General features: G+C 40.0%; 1 protein-coding gene across 1 annotated transcript in view; it reads left to right on the top strand.

Moving 5' to 3' along the window:
• The window catches only part of CALD1 (caldesmon 1), a 95735-nt gene extending 78440 nt beyond the window's left edge, over positions 1-17295 (top strand). Inside the window, exons 6-15 of the mRNA XM_009081964.1 lie at positions 479-527; positions 591-734; positions 2680-2820; positions 9964-10007; positions 10109-10187; positions 12289-12426; positions 13395-13490; positions 15524-15604; positions 15894-15927; positions 17267-17295. Coding sequence (XP_009080212.1) covers positions 479-527; positions 591-734; positions 2680-2820; positions 9964-10007; positions 10109-10187; positions 12289-12426; positions 13395-13490; positions 15524-15604; positions 15894-15927; positions 17267-17295 — 835 coding nt within the window. The remainder of the gene's footprint in view (positions 1-478; positions 528-590; positions 735-2679; positions 2821-9963; positions 10008-10108; positions 10188-12288; positions 12427-13394; positions 13491-15523; positions 15605-15893; positions 15928-17266) is intronic.
• The last annotated feature ends 3620 nt before the right edge of the window (positions 17296-20915 follow it).

Genomic DNA, 20915 nt, shown 5'->3' with positions numbered 1-20915 from the left:
TGAAGTGCAATATCCTTTTGGGAGTGTTTCCTCTGTACACAAGCTGCAGAGCAGAGTTGTGGAACTGTAGCAGTTTGCTGTGTACCACAGAGATGCCGATGAGATGTGACACCTCTTACTGAAGCTACAAGAGATGTTAAATATTTCAGCCTCAGTTACTGAATTCTCCTAAAAATGGAGGTGGCACAAGTTCTCAGGCAGAGTGGTGCAGCTCCTGTGTACACAAATATGTGAGACTCCTTCCTCACTGGCAGTGGATGGGAGAGGTGTTCCTTGTGGTATCAATCAAGGTGCTCCTTGTAGTATCATCAACTCCTGATGAAAATGTTTGGGGTTGGTCATAGTTGCGATGAGCAAAAGGTCTTATAAAGCAATATCTTTGAGTGCCAGGCTCTGTTGTTGGTGGAGAACAGTGATGGGCTCTGGCCAGGGAGGGAAAACCCATGGTGCATCACCTTCCCTTTCGTTTCTTTCCCAGCCGCTCTGGTTTGAAAGGGACTGCAAATGCTGAAGAAGCCAAGCCAGGAGTGGAGGCTCTGAAACGACTAGAAGATCAGCGTCGCCGCCGAGGAGAGAGTGAGACAGAGGAGCTCGAGAAGCTCAAGGAGAAGCAGCAGGAGGCAGCAGCAGAGCTGGATGAACTGAAGAAAAGGAGGGAGGAACGCCGGAAAATCCTGGAGGAAGAGGAGCAGAAGAAGAAGCAGGAGGAGGCTGAGAGAAAAGTCAGAGAGGAGGTGAGTGTAAAGTATGAAGTATTGGGTTTTATTCTGTTGTTGCTACTTTACTTCCACTGTCCTTGAATTTGCTGATAACTATTCACAGTGTTGTCTGCAGAGACACTACGAGGCAAAAGAAGGTGGTGGGGCTGAAGGATGATGGGTCTGTATGTAACAGAGGGGCAGAATGAGGCTAGGAGAGACTGGCTCATAGGTGAGGAAAAAGCATGTAATAAGGAAGGCAAGACTGAACCCAAACATAAAGGCCAAAGGTGCTTCTCATTCTTAGGTCTGCTTTTGCTGCATGAGGATTTACTGCTGTGGCTTTGCTTTAAATTGAACCCTTTATCTGGGCCCTCTGGGTTTTGGGCTCTTCTGGGCACTGCTGTGCCTTAGTGCCTAAGAGGAGATGGTCTGTTGCAAGAGGCCTTGATTTCAAATAGGCTACCCAGCATAAAAATCACCCTGTTTTCTAACATTCAGGTTTAACTGCAAGTATGCTATATTTGATATCAGAGAATCACAGTATATTCAGAGTTGGAAGGGACCCACGAGGATCATCTAGTCCAACTCCAGGCCCTGCACAGGACATCCCTGAGAGTCACCCCATGTGCCTGAGAGCATTGTCCAAACACCTCTTGAGCTCTGTCAGGCTTGGGGCTGTGCCCACTGCCCTGGGGAGCTGTTCAATGCCCAAACACCCTCTGGGGGAAGAAGCATTTTCTAATATCTAACCTAAACCTCCCCTGACAAAACTTCACACCATTCCCTTGTGTCCTGTCACTGATTGCCAGAGAGATCAGACTCCTCTAGGCTGAACAGACCAAGTGACCTCAGCTGCTCCTCATATGGTTTCCCCCTAAGGCCCTTCACATAGATGCTCCAGTGAAGCCCTGAGGTAAAACATTCAGTCATCCAGGGTAGACCAAAAAATGTTACAATTCTAGCCTCAGGAAAGACAGGGCTTCAATATGTTTTCACAAGTCAGGATTTAATCTGTAATAGTCACAAATTTCTTATCTTCTTGGGGATGCAAAATGTTGGGTGCAGTGCTATAGCCACAGAGTTCCTAATATATTCAGGGTGTCTTTTTGACATTACACAAATTGAATTACAAATCATATGTCAAAATTCATCTGCTGCTGAGGAGCTGGAATGCTAATGTAATATATAGTCATGATGGGCTAGATCTCATTAGGGAGATATTTGTGTCTATTTAAATATTGAGTACCAAACACATCTGTTTTCTTGTACTTCCTCTGCCAAGGGACTCTACAAATAGGATTTCCAAATTTCTGCTGCATCATTTAGGCATCTTAGTTGTTTAGTATACACGAGGTAAATGAATATTAATAATAATAATATCTGGCAGATGAATGCCAGTTCCTTTAATATACTGAACTCTTTACAACAGAGCACAATAGATGTCAGAGTTGCACAATATCTTGCTGGGCACACCTCACTACCCAGTGCTCACAATGGTGGTGCTTTGAGGGCTTCTGGTTTGACTTGTAGCTTGTGAAGTAAAACTCACCTTTTTGAAAGGAATCTTTGGTTTTTCAGGCACCTATTGATTTTCCCTTGGGAAGTATTAACCTTGGCACAGAGTAGATGGACAGAAGAGCTTGTCTTACTATGATACATGAGAATACAGAAAACCTGAATTTGAGTCTTTATATAAAAGTGCTTTTTCCTCTCTTTAAGTGGCACTATCTGACAATAGGTTTTGTGAATTTTCTGTGCAGAGACATAAAAGCAGCACAGACTAGCTGTCTTCCTGACATTCTTAATGATGTGATGGAATAGCTTTAATATGTTGATAGATTTCAGACAGGTCACTGAACCTTTTTGACTGGCATAAAATTCTGTTCTTAGAAAATCTGGCAAAAGTTTGCAGGATTGCACAGTGCTGTAATGGTGATGTAGTTTCTGAAAGAATAAGTGACCATTCCTATTTTTCAAGGAGGAAAAGAGGAGGATGAAGGAAGAGATTGAAAGAAGAAGGGCTGAAGCTGCTGAGAAACGTCAGAAGATGCCAGAAGATGGTGTATCAGAAGACAAGAAGCCATTTAAATGTTTCAGTCCTAAAGGTTCATCTCTCAAGGTAACATCCCCACTAACATCTATACAGTACAGTGCAGAAATACTTGAAATCAGACCTAGGAAAATGCTTTGACAGACTTCAGCCTGAAACCTTTAGCTGAAAGACTTCATTCACTGGGATGATTGAAAATTAGAGAATCTTTCTGGAAATAGTCGATGATTGAAAATTAGAGAATCTTTCTGAAAATAGAGTTTAGACTGGGAGTTTTCTATTCTTGTTGATGAAAAATGTCAAAAAAAGGATCTTCACCTTCAAGAGAAAATTATTTTGGAAACTTAGAACTGTATGACTGTATTTTTGTTCAATGTTGATTTGTTATAGGAGTGCTTTGTGAACTGGAGCAGAGTCACAGAAATTATTTTGGAAACTTAGAACTGTATTACTGTATTTTTGTTTAATGTTGATTTGTTATAGGAGTGCATTGTGAACTGGAGCAGAGTCATAGGATCATTTAGCTTGGAAAAGGCCTCTAAGATCATCCAGTTGCAAATATTCTCTCACTCCTTCCACATCCCCAATTATTTTCTTCCTTGCCAGATTTCTTTGTTGTTAAGTATATTCAACCTAAACATCATTCATTGAAACTGACCCATATTTGAGTTCTAGTTTATGTCTAATCCCCCTAAAAATAACATCCATAGTACTAGGCTGGTTTTCATTTTCTTATATAACAAGAAAACAAAACCAGCCTTCTGTTGCTGCAGGACTATGCAAATGGTCTTCTGTGGCCTACATTACATTGGAAGTGAGATAAATCAATGAAATGATTTCCACTTGCACTTTGATCTGATCTGGATATTCAGGTCTGTACTGTTTTGGGTCCAGTTCTAGCAAATACAGTGTCCAAATGCTTGTGAATGGACTTGCCTTTGAATTCTAAGACACATTTGGACCTGAAACACTGGGACAAAATACATACAGCTGCAAAGGAAGATTGCCAAGCTTCACAATTTGCTCCTATTAGATAAATCTAGTCTTGCCATTTTGGTTGCTAAATATCATGTTAAAACCAGATACTATAAATACTTCTTCCCAGCCCTCCTGGGAGGGCTTCCTTTTCTTTTTTTCCATTTATTGAGATGTCTTTTCTGACATACACTTGGAGCTTAATTCCTAGAAAGCTCAGAATAGAGAAAATTATACTTGAAAACACCAAATAGAAAGCTATAGATCATAATTTTGGGGAAAGTGGGAAACAACACTAGATTTGGCAGGAGGTTTATAGCTTTCAGATAACGTTTGAACAGCTGCTACACAATTCTACTAAGTAACTTTAGAGGAAAGCTGAAATTTTCCAAATGTCATTAAGCATCCAAGATACAATATGTTTTTTAATTTTCATAATTGCTGCTGGGTTTTTTATGGCTTGTTAGGTAGAAGTTTTTTGTCACAAAACCTAATATCTGCAACTCTGCACATATTTTCTGTTTCTCTGTTTCTCTCTCTGAGAAACCAGTGATAATGCACAGATTCCATTCCAGTGTCTGTGGGTGGCCAGAGTAGATATGTTCACACCCTGCACTGTTTCTTGGCTTTCTGTGGTCAACAGCTGAGGAGAGAACAACCTCAATTTAATAGCCTGGTGTGAAATTTGATATCAAAATCCAGTTATTAGAGCATAGTATATTTTGTTACATTTAATTTGGACACACTACTCAGGCTGGTCTAACCTGGTTGGTACACAACTCTCATTGCCTATTACTTACTGCTCAAGTTATCTTTTGACTTGTAAAGCATCTGGCACATGGTTTCTCCCTTGATGAATATATCATCCCACTAGATGTGGCACAAATCATGTGAGAACCCCAAATACACAATTGGGGGTGGGTGGTTGGAATTAATAATGAAGAAAGGGAGGCTTAGTCTAAAAATACCATATGGTAAATATGCACATTCTGACTTCCTCGAGATCACAATCTGGCAAAGCATTTTTTTCCCCTTTCCTGTCCTTCTTGATGTGTTAAGTTTTCAGGAAAAATGCAGAAGTTCCTGGGAGTGCCTTAGGTGAGGGAAGTAAGGCATGCTGATCCTGGGTGAACTACAAGAACAAAGGAAAGAAGGGACATAAACTGAGAAGCAGCATGGCATATTGGCATCTTATGGGCTCTGCATCCATCCATCAGGCAGGGCATGGATAATCAGACTCCAAATTGAGCTACAAAGATCTGCAACTTCTCTCCACATATTCCATGGCTCATGCTTGCATAGATGTATGTATGCAAACATGGACATAACATACATACATGCTTATATTTAGAAAGACCTTCTATGAATATTATCTAGACTGGCCTCTAATAAATCACAGCCTGCACAGTGTTGACAGTTGTTTTAACTGTTATATACAGTATTTCCCTGAAACCTGAGATGCAAAGCTACTGCAGCATAGATTCCTCCCAGTGACAGCATGAGGACTGGTCCTTTCTGAAGGGACAGTGAAGAGAAAGCATGCAAAGCAAACACAGGCCAAGTTCATCACTATCTCAGGGATGAAGCAACTTGGATTTCTCAGGGCTGGGTGGAGTCCCTGTGGGCAGAAGCAGTACCAAACCTCTGTTCAACCTCTGCCCTGTATCTTGTTATTTTTTGAAATGAGGACAGATTCTGGAGCATCTTTTCCTGCTCTCCCATCTGACTCTAGCTTGTGCTTTCCCTGGTTTTGCTCATGCAAAGGATGCTGCACTCAAAGAATGAGATTTCCTGAATAATCTTTGTTCATTTTGCTTTTTAGACAAGTTCATTCCTCATGTTTTTTTTTGAGAACGAGCATTACTGACTTCTTGTGTAACTACTCACTAGGTTAATCAGGGGAGAACAGGATATTTCAATACCAAGTCTCCTGTTGGTTGTGAATTCCACCACTACAGAAAGCAATGCAGGAGACTGGAAGATCATCTGTCTTTGGAGAAAATGTCTCCCAGCACTTTCTGCAAGGCAATGCTGACAGCTAAGCCAGAAGATAGGACTTTTTTTTCCTTAAAAACCTGCCTTGTCCTATCTCATTATTGCTCTCAGTACCTGAGAGCTGGAGCAGTGACCGGAAAGAATGAGACTCCACACAATCACTTCTTCCTACATGAGCTCCTCTTGCAGCAGAGGGAAAATAGAGTGTTAAGAACAGTATTTGTAATATTTGTTTTCCTTCATCTTTGATGCTGATGGCAGCACTCTAGTCTGGTAGGTAAACTGGACTAAATTGGCACAATTTGCTCAGATGTTGCTGACAGCAGGAAAAAGCATAACTGAGCTTAATGAAGTGAAAGAGCATGTGAGCCACTCAGGGAGGATAAGGAGAAGCCTTTCTACTCACAGGGGCTAAATTGATTTCCACTAGGATCTTCCACATGCTGGATATGAAGGAAAGCTATAATAATACAGGGGTTTCTGTATGCATTATTTATTCCCCTTCCTCTCTGATCGATTTTTTAAGAAGAATTTTTCTATATCCCAGCTTACAAGTTTCTTTTGCATAGTATCTAATACACAGTTTAGAATTCCTAAGACTTGTTTAATACCTTTGTAGGAAACAAGATTTACTGGAAATACTGATTTTTTTTTGATTTTTTTTTTGTTTCTCAAATCATTGTCTCATGTTTTAACTCATTCTTTTTCCAGTCTGTTTCTGTTCTTGAAGCAGGTACAGATGGAAGACAGAGCCCTTTGACACCCACACTTCAATTGCCCTTTTAGTTGGCAAGAGATTTCTTGCACAATCAGCAAACAAAAGATGTCTGTATGATATTGAATGTGGATAAATGCATATGTGTATCTCTATAACATCTTGCTGAATTTACTTTTTGCCACCTGTGTGTGCTGCCCCCTTTGAATAAGGCCCTAACCAGCTGTGAGGATCCATGTGGGTTTGGATTATGTCCAATTGTTTCATTTCATCTAACTTTACCAGCAGAAGGACAGGTATCCATCTAGGAATTTTGATATCCAATCTAAGCTTCTTTGGTGGCTAACAAAGCAAGAACCACTCCCAGCAGACAAACAGTCCAAACTAGGGTGAGGTGAGTTTCTCTGCCTCTCCACTGATTATAGACAGAACCAAAAGGAGTAATTTTGGCTAACTGCTTAACTTTGAAGCAGCTGAGGTTAGGTGGGAGAGATGCAGCCTGTTCTTTTTCTCTGGTCATAATTTAAGTAGTTGGCAGGTTGACTTTTTTTGTGTATGTGTGTGTTCTGTGTCAGAGGCTTTGGTGACAAAATATAGTCAAAGCTGTTTAACAAGAGCCTGTTAAAACGTATGCAGCAAAAAGATTATTCTTACTTCCTAGTTTCAAATGGAGAAAATATCTTGCTTTTTGTGCTAACCACTTTGCTTTGCCTGTTTCTCTTACAGATCTATTTTGTAATACTCTTTACTGTATGTGGCAAACATTTTAACTTCTTTGCATGGAGTTTGTGTGGTGTGCAGTGGATAAATGGCCTTTAGATGTTGCTGTGCAGTCTAAATGTATTTGACTTTATGTTGAATGCATGTGTGTATACAGCTGTGTGTGTTTTAAATATATTCAGTGTGTGCTTCTGTTTCATGCACACCATGTTTTGAGGAAGATGCTCTAGAACAAACTCTCATATAAATGTGCAGAAAATGTGTTATCCCTGCACACAAGACATCTGGCTTTGTCAGCCAGAGGACTTTGTTGTTTCCTTACTCTTCTTTCCTGTTTATTTTCCTCATTCTCCTGTTCTGAACAATCCCTGACTTAGTCCTGCTACCACAGCAGGTGCTTTGAGAGCTGCTGTTTGCAGTGGGTAAAGAATGACCTCACTTTTTTGTGTTTTTACTACAACCCCAAGAACATGTCATGCTTCCCTCCCAGTTATCCCTCTCTTCCACCAGTGCCTACTGAAGCTGAGAACATCTCTCCTACCTACACACAGGAGACTATGAAGAGTCTACTGCTTGCATCTCACCAGAAATGTCCCTTTTGTAATATTTCAAGTGGATTTTCAGTTCATTACCCGAAATAGATGATGCATAAATGAATTATCCAACGATTACCTTGAGCCCTGGTTCTTTGAGATGCTCCTTGCTGCCAGCCAGGGTTTCACTGATGCAGGCAGGGACAGAGCAGCTCTTGCTGGTGTAACTCACAGTTTTGATGCACTGCTGGTTAGGATCTAGAAATCAGCATTGAGGGAAAGTTTTAATCAGCTTTTAAGCAATTGATTTCCTTGGTGATTTAATGGCAATGCTGGTGGTGTTTCCTCTGGTTCTTTGAGATGCTCCTTGCTGCCAGCCAGGGTTTCACTGATGCAGGCAGGGACAGAGCAGCTCTTGCTGGTGTAACTCACAGTTTTGATGCACTGCTGGTTAGGATCTAGAAATCAGCATTGAGGGAAAGTTTTAATCAGCTTTTAAGCAATTGATTTCCTTGGTGATTTAATGGCAATGCTGGTGGTGTTTCCTGCGGGTGAGCCAGTGACTCTTCTCTTTACCACAGGCGAGCTGATGCTTCTGTTGGTGTCCTGCTGCCACCTTGTGCCATCAGCTCTCTGAAGCAGTGCCGACCTAGCCTAGCCAAGCCCAGCTTTCCACTCAGGACTGGTTTTGGATCCTATATTGGCAACTAAAACTGTTAACATAAATCACTCTGTAAATTGTATATATATATCTCTCTAAATATTTAGAGCTTTGGAGGTGCCTTTGAGCTGGCTGGATGCTAACTGGAGTTCCTCCAGTGAGCTTGTTTGGCAAATTCTGCACTGAAGTGAACTGCCTTTTTGCTTATAAAGGCTTGAGAAATAAACCATGCATGCCCTTTGGTGGGATTTAGTATTCTGGTAGAGCCTAGATGCTAAAGGCACTGAGGAGACCCATGTAAAGAAATGGCTCACATTGCCTTATTTTAGAGGCATAAGTGCCACACCAGTCACTGTTAAAGTAAATTCATAGAATCATAGAATTTTAGGGGTTGGAATGGACCTTAGAGATCATCCAGCCCCAACCCCTGCCCTGGGCAGGGACACCTCCCACCAGAGCAGGTTGCTCAAGGCTCATCCAACCTGGCTGTGAACACTGCCAGGGTTGGGGCAGCCACAGCCTCCCTGGGCAACCTGGGCCAGTGTCTCACCACCCTCACAGGGAAAACATTTCTCCTAAGATGTATCCTAAATTTCCCCTCCTTCAATTTGAGTCAGTTACTCCTTGTCCAACTGAAAATGGAGAACCCCTACTAAGACTGGGTAATCCCCAGGAATCCAGCCAGGCTAATTATTAGTGATTTCAATCCCCTGGAGTTACATGCATACATTTTATTTTTAAGTGTAACCTAGAGCCTGGGATGAGAAATGGAACAATGCAATGTGGAAGAGAATTGAGGAAGCTTGATGAAAGTATTTCTTGACCCAGAATTCAAATAGACACATAGACACATACACACACCCCTGTTGCAAAACGTTTTAAAACTTTGTTAAGGGATGGAGTCTTTTAGTTTTCAAAATATTGAGAGATTTGACCTAACTCATATGAGACTTTTGTGATTCTTCTTCCCTGGAAACATGACAATATTTTCCTGTACACAGAGTAGAAAATGATGATGAAATGTAGGATACCAGTTTGTATAATAACTGCTGGTAGATATTGGCTCAGCAGTGACTCTGCTTCAACATGAGCAGAGTACAGTCTGGTAGTTTTTTTGGAGCTCAGATGAAATCATTAGTGTCCTGCAAAAACATGGATGAGAGAGGGTATGTGGCTGAGCTCCAAACCTGGCCTAGGCTGGTGTCTCAGCTCAGAAAAACTATTACATTTGCTGTTGTCTCAAGAGATACATACTTGCTGTTATGTGGCAGATGAGGATGACATGGATTTTTGTGCATATCAACTCTTTCATAAGATAAACTTCTTCCCTTTTCTCCTTTCTGTGCTGGTTGTTCATTCCCTTGTTACAAATGAAGTCCTGAAGAACTCTGTAGGATGAAAAAGTTCCTGCATAAAAGATATCCACCTTTATGAATCTGTAGCATAATAGGCTCCTCTCTATAAAACCTCTGTGTGTGTCTGTGATGATTTCTGTTGGAATGTAGCTCTTTCAGATTGACTTTTTGACATTTAAAACACATTTTAGCCTGGCCTTGCACAGGCTGCCTTCTTATTGACTTTGAACTTGAAGCTTTTGTTTCTCTCTTTTCTAGATAGAGGAGCGAACAGAATTTTTGAACAAATCTGCTCAGAAGAGGTAAAGCAAAGAAACAGTAAGCTCAGTCCAAACAGCAATGCTTAATTGGAGGGAATAATAATCTCTTTCTCCCTTTTCTCTCTCTTTTCTACTTCCTGCAGTGGAATGAAGCCCACCCAGACAACAGCAGTTGTCTCAAAGATTGACAGTAGACTTGAGCAATACACTAGTGCAATTGAGGTAAGTTAATTCCAGGTCACAATGGATCTAATTATGAATGGCTTTTGGGCTTTTAATCAACCTATGTTTTACTGTTCAAGAATTGCTGGGATTTTTTGGTCGCAAACTCTTCTTTAACGTGATTTAAGGAACAAAATGCTTGAGGCACACCTAAAAACAACATCTAGATATGTACCTAAACAAAACCTCAGATTTGTGTCTTCCCTTTCATGCCACAATTTACTCTGCTTTGTAAGCTTGGAGTAGCTCTTGCAGGACTCAATCAGCAGCTCCTGTGTGCCAGTTGCATTCTCTTCCTGGCTGATGAGAGTAGTATAAGTACAAAAAAAATGTAGAATTTGACTCCAGGTGTTTTTGACAACTAGTGGTTAATAATGTGCCTAGGAGCCAGAATTGAGGGCTTTTTCTCTTCATAGTCCAAGGGAAAATAGAGTTTGGTTTTTTTGTCCTTCTGGGGATTTTAGCTGTTTTTATAAATCATTGAGTACAGGCAATATGAAAACTATGAGTTACTATAGCAGGTTTAGTGGATGTAGTGGTTGTCAAGTGTCATGGGAATAGGACAGCATACAAAAAGGATATGATCTTGATAGCTGTGACTAAGGTATAGCACTCCTTTCTTCCCTGGTGGATTTTTTTTTCTTCTCTTATTTGCATATAGAGTCTAAACATGTTATTTCATTAAGATGCTGATTGGTTGGGCTTTAATATCTTTTAGCTTAAAGAAAACTTTAGTCATTAAAGATAATTAACAAAGGCTTATTTTTCTGTGATTGCTGCCCCTTTAATCTTTCTACTAGCAAACCTATCAGTGCTGTAGAGTTTTATACTGTGTGTCAGTTCCCAGTAAAAACTGTGCAGAGATGACAGGACTTGCCTCTAGCACTTATGTCAAGTTGAAGGTAGCTCAAACCCCTCCATGAGAGATGAATACCAACACTGCACCCAGTAGTCCCTGTATCATCAAAGCAGAGACACAGAACTTCTGTCCTTCTGCTTCACTCCATGCCTTTTCTGAACAAGACAGAGCTTTGATTTGGCACTGGGGTTAAATGTTAAATTTATTAAAGAGAGTGAATGGATTGGAGGTACAGCTTGATCTGTCAGAAGAAATTTATGTACCAATGAAGTCAGTGTTTGTCAACCCATAAACATTGGACCAGCACATGCAGCAGCTTATATTAGGTTCTCCAGTCTTTTCAGTAGGGCTGTGCTCTATTCAGTTAGTGAACAGCACAGCTTTATGGTTGGGGAAGGCAATGTGGATTCACAGCCATGTGCAGCTCCCATCTGACTTGAAATATTTCCTTTGCAGAATTTCTGGTTATTCCAAAAGCTGTAAAATCTGACTTGCTTTGCAACTAGAGAGGCAAAGCCTCAGCTCGTACAGGTTCTTATGCTCAACAAATCTATGATGTGTAAAATGTACAAAAGGAAAAAGAAAAGAAGAAAGAGGAGGAATTTGGTCTGGTGTTTATAGTAACCATGCAAAAGATGCTGTCAAAAACCTAGATGAGCCAATTCCTCACTCTCTAAAAGAACACCTTATTCCAAATATACAGCAACTGCTGAAATTTGCTGCTAGAATCCTGTACTAAAAGAACACCTTATTCCAAATATACTGCAATTGCTGAAATTTGCTGCTAGAATCCTGTGTTGTGAGCTTAAGTTGTCTAGGTCAGATGGAGCAGAGTCTGATGCTGAATGACAGAGCTGCCTTTTTTGCCTGCCTCTGCATAAGGATTTCCTTAGCTGTGTCCCTAAGAGAGCCAGGCTTACAGGATGCAAGTGCTAAGACTTGAAAGAGTCAAAATGAAAGGCTTGGAGCAGTTGTGTGCAGAGCTATAGTTTGTCATGGGTTTTAGGAAGGTGCTAATTGCAAAAATATTAGCTACTGCAGTTGTGTCGAGGGTGCAACTGGAGATCATAAAGGAGAGAGATTCTCCCTGGCATTTTTGAGCTGGGTACTCCTTTACATCTTTGCATGACCAGTGCTAGAACCACTTACAGATGCTGCATTCCTCAGCACTGGTCAGAGTCAAACCACACTGCAATTCCAGCTCTTAATGCCAAACATCAACTGGCCTCAATTCTTTTCCAGGGCACGAAGTCTTCAAGACCAGCTAAGCCAGCAGCTTCCGACCTTCACGTTCCAGCTGAGGGTGTCCGTAATATCAAGAGCATGTGGGAGAAAGGAAATGTTTTCTCATCACCCTCTGGGGCAGGAACACCAAATAAGGTATGTGTTTAATTTAACATAGTGATTAGAAAGAATTATGCTATGGACCTGACCTTGCCATTCGTGTTCCTGTGAGTAACCCTGTCTGCTCCTGTTGACATCACTGATGAACAATATCCCAAAGGATCTTGAGGACCTCAGAAACCCACAAAATTGTGTGGCTGCAATATTGAGTATAATGGAAGAATGTAGTGACCTACTGAGCTAAGTTATGAGACATTCCAGAGCCACATCAGATATCTTAGACAAATATATCTGGGTAGTTCAAGCAGAGTACAAAGAAATTCTTTGTGTTGGGAAAAATTCTTTTGGGGGGCAGAGGAGGATTAAATAGGCAAGATACTGATGATGTTTTATAGATAATGCATAGAAGTATTTGTGAGACCTTTATCTTTTCTATGTTATTCCTTAAGGCAACATTATCTTTCTATAAATTGATGTGAGCGGATGAGCATTCATCATAGCCAAAAATATGAGCCAGGGATTGAAGTGGGTTATTACAGACAGTCATTAAATTTTAGTGGTTTATTCTAACCTTTTAAAGATTTATCTTAATGTTCTAAATTATAGGCCACTTAACTCCTCTATTGTGTGGGTTTTTGGAACAATTTTTGTTTAACAAAACAAAGAATGTAGACTTAGACTGGTGTTTCTTCTTCTATTAGGCTAAAGATTTTTTCTCCTTGGAATTATGACAGAAACAGTAGGTTTATGTCTAACATTTACTCCTGGGTTAGCAGCAAAGTGGAAATGATTTTGTCAGTCCACGTTTATCATGATTGAAGTCTAGAGGGCACTAGTACTGTGCAGTTCATAGGGACAATACCTTCAGAGCACACAGGATAACTGAGCTAGCCATGGACTCTATGAGGACCTCCATATTATGGCTTTGCTTTTAAATTTAAACCACGAAAAACATAGCAAAAGCTATTCTGAAAATCTTCTGATTAGATTTTACTATATTGCAGGAAACTGCTGGACTGAAGGTTGGTGTCTCCAGTCGTATCAATGAGTGGTTAACCAAGACCCCAGAGAGCAACAAATCACCTGCTCCAAAACCTTCTGTAAGTTAACTTGCAACAACCATCTCATCAGTAGGTGGGTTCTCTCCTCAGGCAGAGGTGGTGATGGTGCTTCCTCAACCAGCTGGTGGTCTTTGGAGAAACCTTGCTTCATGTCCTCTTGGAAGCTCACAGAGGCCTTCTGGCTGTTGACTCCTGGGTAGTCAGAAAAGGTGAAAATGAAACAGGGCAGTTCTCACCTTAAAGCTCATGGGTGCCCAAAAAGACAGTGCTCAGGGAACTGCTTCTCTGGTAGAGAAGGGCATTGATTTGCTACCTGTGAAAAGCTTACCATTAATTTAGAAATTATCAGTCATAGACCCTGGATGAAGTACTTGCCCTTTGATCCTTGCCCTGTAAAATCTTCCAAGTATATTTTAAAACACAACCAAAGTAATTTACTTCTTTATGACCCTAAATGTAATTTCTAGTGAAGGTCCTTTAGCATGTTCATTACTTCAGAAAGAATCAGAGCAGAAAATGCTATCAAAGTAATAAGATGGGAGTGTGGGAAGCAGCACTGTGCAGAAATAGGTAAGGATGGAGCTGTAAGTGCTAACATTGGAGAATGGCAGGGTATTGCTCATGGTGTTAATGATTCAACTTTAGGATTTTATTAAGGAACTGATTTCTTTCCATATCCTTATGGAAAGGATAGTGGTTTTCTGCCAGTCCAGTTACCCTTTATAAGAGGTGCAGCCTGAAAAATGCTTTCTCAATTCACACTCCTATTTGTCCCAAAGAGGAGCTTGAAATTTGCTGTGTTGTCTCTCATGTCAGTATTTACTGGTAGCAACATGGAGATTGTGCCCTTATGGATGTGAATATTAATTAAATACAATTAATTAAATACAATGACCAGTCATTGTGGTCATTGTGGTCATTGCATTTAATCAAAACTGCTGAAAACCAGCATAGAATTTGCCTCTAGATTTTTCTCGCTTTCTTTTAAGTTGCATCTTTTAGATAATGTAAAACTAACCTCTTGTTTTTCCCTCAGCCAACTGTTTCTATCTATGTCTTAATTTCCCTCTTTCTCAATAGATTGTTCTTTCTTCTTTCAATATCTCTGCTTGAAGGAACCTGCCCTCCTCCTATTCTTCTTTGAGGGTCTGTTTGCTAAGTTGGTCAGGTAAACCTGTTTATAATTGACTATGAAGAACAATATACATCTATAATGTGTGACTTTTATTTTCTTTTAACCAGGATAAATCAAAGGGAAACCTAGAATTTCTTAGTTGGCAAAGAACTTCCTAACCCCATCACATTCCACCAATATAAAGGAATGTTCATAGTTTTTGTGACCATCAAGATTCTTGTGGGTTTTGGAACAATATTGAATTCAAAGCAGAGGGAATAAAGATCCCAATTAGTTGTATGGTGAACCTAAATCACAAATCTCATATGATTTCGGGATTATGGAAGTGGTTTAGTAATAAGGTCCACTGCAAGTGGTTTTGTGAGAAGGTCAACTGCAATTTTATTGTTCTCTTCCTTCCTCTATTACTGCTGAACTAGGTTTTTGAAGTACAGAATTGTCTTCAAGTCTTAACCATTAGCAACTCACTGTAGCCACAAATTGTGATCAGTCCTAGAGGATTTCTGTTGGGTGAAAATATCTCTTGCAGAAATCCCATTCCCATTCATCACTGAGCATTTTAGAGTTAGAAAGCCTCATGTGCAGGAAACTGCCTCCCTATGAATGGCAAGAACAAGATTCTGGAAACCATGCAGGACTGGAATACTTTCTGAAGAGGAGAGTACTTCTGTCCAACACTGAGTCTCTTGTTTGCCATCCACAGAGGTACCTATCGATCCATCTGTCCTTAAGCAGGTGCATTGCAGTTAGCCTAGCCTATGTTGTTTTGATTTGTAGCCCTCCTTTTCCCCAGGAATTGATAGACAATGTAATATTCACCACTGGTGGATGTTCCTCAACTTTTCTTATGAGGAAGTTGCATTCTAAGTTTTTCTTGAACAGATTCAAATAAACCTGAACTAACGTTAGTTTATGTTCTCTGACATTCAAAACACAGGATTTAAAACCAGGAGATGTATCTGGCAAACGGAATCTCTGGGAGAAGCAGTCAGTTGAGAAGCCAGCTGCTTCTTCTAAGGTAACAAAATACCTCTTGGAGGCTTTCTAGGGGGAAGGTGTCATTCACTTTCATACAGTCAGCTGGAATTAGGCCTCTACATGTCTTCTGTTGCTAACCTGCCTTTTATCTATCAATGAAAGTGCAGTGATGTGCAGAAAAGCAGTGTATAACTTTTATATTCCTCTTTGGCAGAGCTGTGTTATGTGTAGTCCTCTGTCCTTTGCATGGAGTTGACTTTTTTCCTGTTAGAATTAGCAATGCTTTCCCATATTCAATTTTAATAATGGGTTTTCACTTTTGAAAACAGGTATCAGCTACGGGGAAAAAATCAGAGACTAATGGTAAGTAATTCTAACAAGGCACCTGCATGTGACAGGTGCATACATTGCACCTGTCTCTATATTGTAATGCATACTGAGTCTCCTGTTTGCCTCCTACAGAGGTAGTTATAATACATATTACAATACAGAAACATTGCCACGTTTTCACACAGGTGTTACTGTGTTTTCAAATTCTACAGCTGTTAACACTTATGCCAAAATAACCACTCTTTATGCTTTTGCCTTTCAAAAGCTCCATTACAATATCATCAAAACATGAATGTTTGAGAAATAAACCTAAGTCATCTTTCTGGGAGGACTGAGGACTAGCAGTGCATCAGCCATGCTTGCAAAGCCTTTTTCAAGTGACACGTAGAACATGTTTGTTGCAGCTGGAGAGCATCATTAAGCTGTGTGAGGGCTGAAAAATGGCACAGTCATCTAATTATAGCAAATGTAAGGCGTCTGGGAAAGGTTCTTTTGAAGGCTGCAGTGGCAATGGATATGCCCTCCCTGAGCAGAGAGCAGGAACCCCAAAAGTCAATCTGTTGCAGCAACATTATTTGAGCAGAAACAGAACATTTCAGTCCCTCTGAGAACGAGCCCTGCACCTGATTTTAAATGCAGCCACTGGGGCATGGTGAAGGCTGAGGAAAATGCAGCAGTGCTGATTGTTAAAAATAATTCCTCTGGCTGACTGTGAGTCTTGTGCTCCTGCACACCCAGACTGGAGTGAAGTTCAAACACCTTCAGCAGCAGCACTGTTTTTGCTGTAGCTGTGCATTGATATCTTCTCAAGGCAAAAATGGTCTTACTACTGCCTTTTTGAAACCACTAGTTTGTGAAACACGACCTAGTTGTACAGGAAGAAACCAGCAAAATTGCCCTCTTCTTTTTTTTTTTTTTTTAATTGAAAACACTCCACATAAAACCAATGAAACCTTTTTGGTGCTTAAGGACCAATGGGGAAGAATGCAAATTCACTGAGCAATTTAAGAGCTTTAAAGATGCCTTGCAGCATCCACAACTCCTCACTAAGAATGAAAGGATTGAATATAGAAATTGGTGGGTTTCTAGAATATAGAGTAGTGGTTCTATATGAATATAGAAAGTGGTTTTCTATATGTGCATTTTTCTTCACGTTTGCCTGCAAAGCCAGAGGTATGGTGTGCTGTGAGCTGTTCTTACTGGTTTAGAGCTATGCAAACCAGGATTGTCTTCCCACTCTTTTTTGAAGCAGAGCAGCACTCAGCTTGTGTCCTGCCTGCTTACATGCTGTTAATCTAGACCATGACTTCTCTGTTTTAGATATATCTTTGGGTTGTTTCAAGCCATCTTTAATCTTTCTCTTTCTCAGCAGGTTTGAGACAATTTGAGAAAGAACCATAGAAGACCACTAAAGACCTTGGACCAATCAGTTTGGGGACAAAAAAAAAGAAAAAGGAAAAAGTGCTAAATTGTTCTTTTTATATTTATGTTTATTTACCAAAATGTCTTTTTGCATTATCCCAGTTAAAACCATGTATATTAGCACTGTATTTAATAATCAGTCTAGACATTCATCATAATAGTACTGCCTTTGCACAAGAGCCTTTATTCCTAGAGAAATCCATGCTGTGAAATATATAGATTCTCCTACTGATAGTCATAACTAACTATGTATCTGAACAGTGATTTCAACTGGCATAAGAGGTCAACCCAAAACTCATGTAAAGTAAAGTTGCTTGAGAAAGGTGTGCAGTAAACCTATAAAAACAATGGTTACTTTTGTAATACAGAAGTCTTTCTTTCTGCACTTTAGACTAAGGCATGGAAGAAATATCTTTAGCTGACAATGTAATATTTTCTGTAAGTTGCCCATGTCATGAGAAATACTGCAGCAATAACGTGTTCTAATTTCTTTGTTTTATACTTTTTTTAAGTATCAATTTTTCCATTCTAGTTTAAGTTAATACCTAAATTTGGCTGATTATGTTAGCTGACAGCGGTACTGATCTTTCTTTTTGTTGTTAGTGACTAGTAATTGAATGCAATTTAGGATATATACACACATAGCTTTACAAAGTTTAGCCTAAAGGCACTACTAATGGTAGAATGCTTTAATATGTGCTAGAGTATTATATTTAGTAATAAACATACATAATTAGCCAATATCACAGCTTAAAAAAATAAAGACAAAATCACACACTCTTCTATAGTAAGGTTTCATAAATGCCATTAGAGGTATGGTGAGATAAGTATTAAAAAATTTTAAATGTCAGTTGCCTAGTAATGGGTAATTAAAAAGAAAGTATAGTTTTTAAAAAAGGAAAAGGTAAGGGTATAGAGGGTCAAAAATAGGTCACTTGTATAAAACATTGTAGTTTAATTTATATAAAACTACCATAATGAAAAAGAAAAAAAAATTAAACAGAGTTGGAGCTTGTTTCAAACAACTGTACACTAATCTTGCCATCCATCAGTGCCGTGCACCAAGGCCACCAAAAATGAAGTAAACCTCTATCATTATAGTGCTTCTTTTTACCTCTCTCCTGAATATCTTATTTACAGATGTTTTCATTTGTATATAGTAAACACATGGCTATAAGACGTCAGCTTGGTTTGAATTTACATACATACAGTTTAGCATTTACATCCTACAGTGTATGGGTGGCATAAACTGAGCAACTCAAGTAGCCCCTGAGCATGTTGTTAACAGCTTTGTTGTGCACCAGAACCCCCAGGATCTTCCTTTTCACCACTTCCATCTCTTACAGCATCTGACTTCTTCCTGAAGAAGTGTAATATTATATTTCAACTCAAAGATGAGCTCTCCTGCTTGGCTGAGATATCTTGTTTACATATAGAGATCCACGTAGTTGTCTGTAGGGGGTGAAACTGTGCCTGACATTGTCTGTGAGTTGTCCTGTTTTCTGTTTGGGGGTTTTGTAAATGCTCCTCTGAGTCTTTCAAATACATCTGATAGCTGCAATAAAAACGATTTGTTCAAACAATGTATTCTGAAACTGCATCCACAATAAATGGAATATTTCCATCCACAGCCCCCTGGTTGTTAATGAGTAGGAATGGGCCAATTGTTGCCACTGGGATAGGAATCATGCTAAGTTCATGTAAGATCAGGTATTGCAAAGAACCTCAAAAGAGGTTTCTCCTGATGCACCATCCTTCAGGAGACAGCCAAGTCATAAAATTGGCAACTTTAACACATATTCTTGAGGCTTGGGGGGAAATCAGGACAGGACAGGAGCTGTGCATCATCTGGAAAGAAGTGTGCTCAGCGAACTATGTTCTGACCTAGTGCTACAGCCATCTGCTTCCCTGCTTTGAAATGAGTGTTCTGTGTGAGAGGCACTGGGTTTCTTCTGTCTACCTCAGTGGGATGTGCTTCCAGGCTTTGGATGATGACAGGGACCAAGCCTGGGGAGCTGCAGGCTCTCCCACCATCCTCCTGTTATGTCCCTTCATTTTTGCTCTAACTGCAGTGCAGCATGTATTGTCCTGTTCTAACCAGGTCATGGTCATCCACAAGAGGCCCCCCAGGCTCTTGCCAGCTCCAGAGGAAGCAGTGGCAAGGCTGCAGCAAGCACAGCTTTCTGAACTACTGGAGGAGAAATAATTGGCTGCTGCTTAATTTAACATGAAAAGAGCTTGTATGCTTGAAAATACGCCTGTTTTCCTGCCTTCCACTGCTCAACTATGCTGCTGTGATTCTCTGCAAGCTTTGCTGAAGTGAGAGTTTCCCTTGCTGATTCAGTAGGTTTATTTTACTCCTGGTCATTGCCTCTCTCAAGGGCATGAAAGTGTCCTGGGCACAATTGGGTTTACTTTCAGAAAATACTCTAAAGTGGTGGAGCCATGGTCGGGTCCCACCAGCTGGCACCACCTCCTGACTGAATTCACCAAGGCAAATCCTTGTGGCTCACTCAGCAGTGCTGCAAGTTTTTGGGATTTCAATACATTGTGAAATGATGATCTTTTCAGACAATACCAAGTTGTAGTTTGCTTTCCTGCAGCAGACTCTGCATTCTAGACAGAGTTTCCCTTGTCAGCATGCAGAACATGACAAAACAGCTTGGCTTCAGCCTAGCCATATCTACCTGAAAATACTTCAAAGTAATTAATTGTGACTCTACCTCAGGGTTTGCTTTGGTGTTTTGAAAGTGTTTTCCTTAGAAATTCCTTAGAGAAGTTTTTCCTTTGAGACTTCCAGAGAAAGTCAGTTTCATTTTGGAGGTTATGATCAGTTGAGTGGATTTTAATGTGTGTTATCACTGCAGATGGTGCTGCCTTCAACTTTCACCACTCATCATACAAGAGTTCAGTTTCTAGGTGTTTGGAATAAGGGCTATGTGAGGCAATAGGTGCAATTTTGTTTTTTAGGTCCTACCTAGAACACAATCCCATTTGATGCATAAACCACTAAGTGGTCTCTATGTACTGTCCTTGTACAGGAATTATAGAAACATTTCTATCTGTAATAAAACTTGACTTGAGGCATGTTTTTCTACCTAACTGTATGAAAACATTTAAGCACTACACTGATTAACTTTTGTTGATAATAAAATTTTATTCATATAAAATTTTAAAGCATTGGAGATACACTCTATAAAAATCACAGCTATATAAAAAGCAAAGTAATTAAAGCATTCCTTGGCAGTGACTCAGTATGACTGACCACACAAATAACATATAAAAGATCACGGTAAGTAACTAGAGTTTTGTTAAACATGTCTCTACTTAAGAAAAACAAGGGGAAAATGAAGAGACATTGTGTTTTTACTGTTAATCAAACCCACATTTCTATTAGCCATCTTTACAGTAAATCCAGTCCTGTTGATGCAGTCTTACATCAGTTAGTGATCTCCTCCTAAAAAAACAGAAGGAAAAGTAACTGCTCATAGTGATTGTCAAGTACAGAAGATGAAATCAAGGCCAAGCTACAGAGTACATCATCTAATCCGGAAGATGTTCCATGGAGGTCTCTCAGAAACCACTTGCATTTAATATTC

The sequence above is a fragment of the Acanthisitta chloris genome, unplaced genomic scaffold, assembly GCF_000695815.1.
Source record: "Acanthisitta chloris isolate BGI_N310 unplaced genomic scaffold, ASM69581v1 scaffold2049, whole genome shotgun sequence".
Lineage (NCBI taxonomy): Eukaryota > Metazoa > Chordata > Aves > Passeriformes > Acanthisittidae > Acanthisitta > Acanthisitta chloris.
This window is presented reverse-complemented; position numbering and strand designations above follow the sequence as displayed.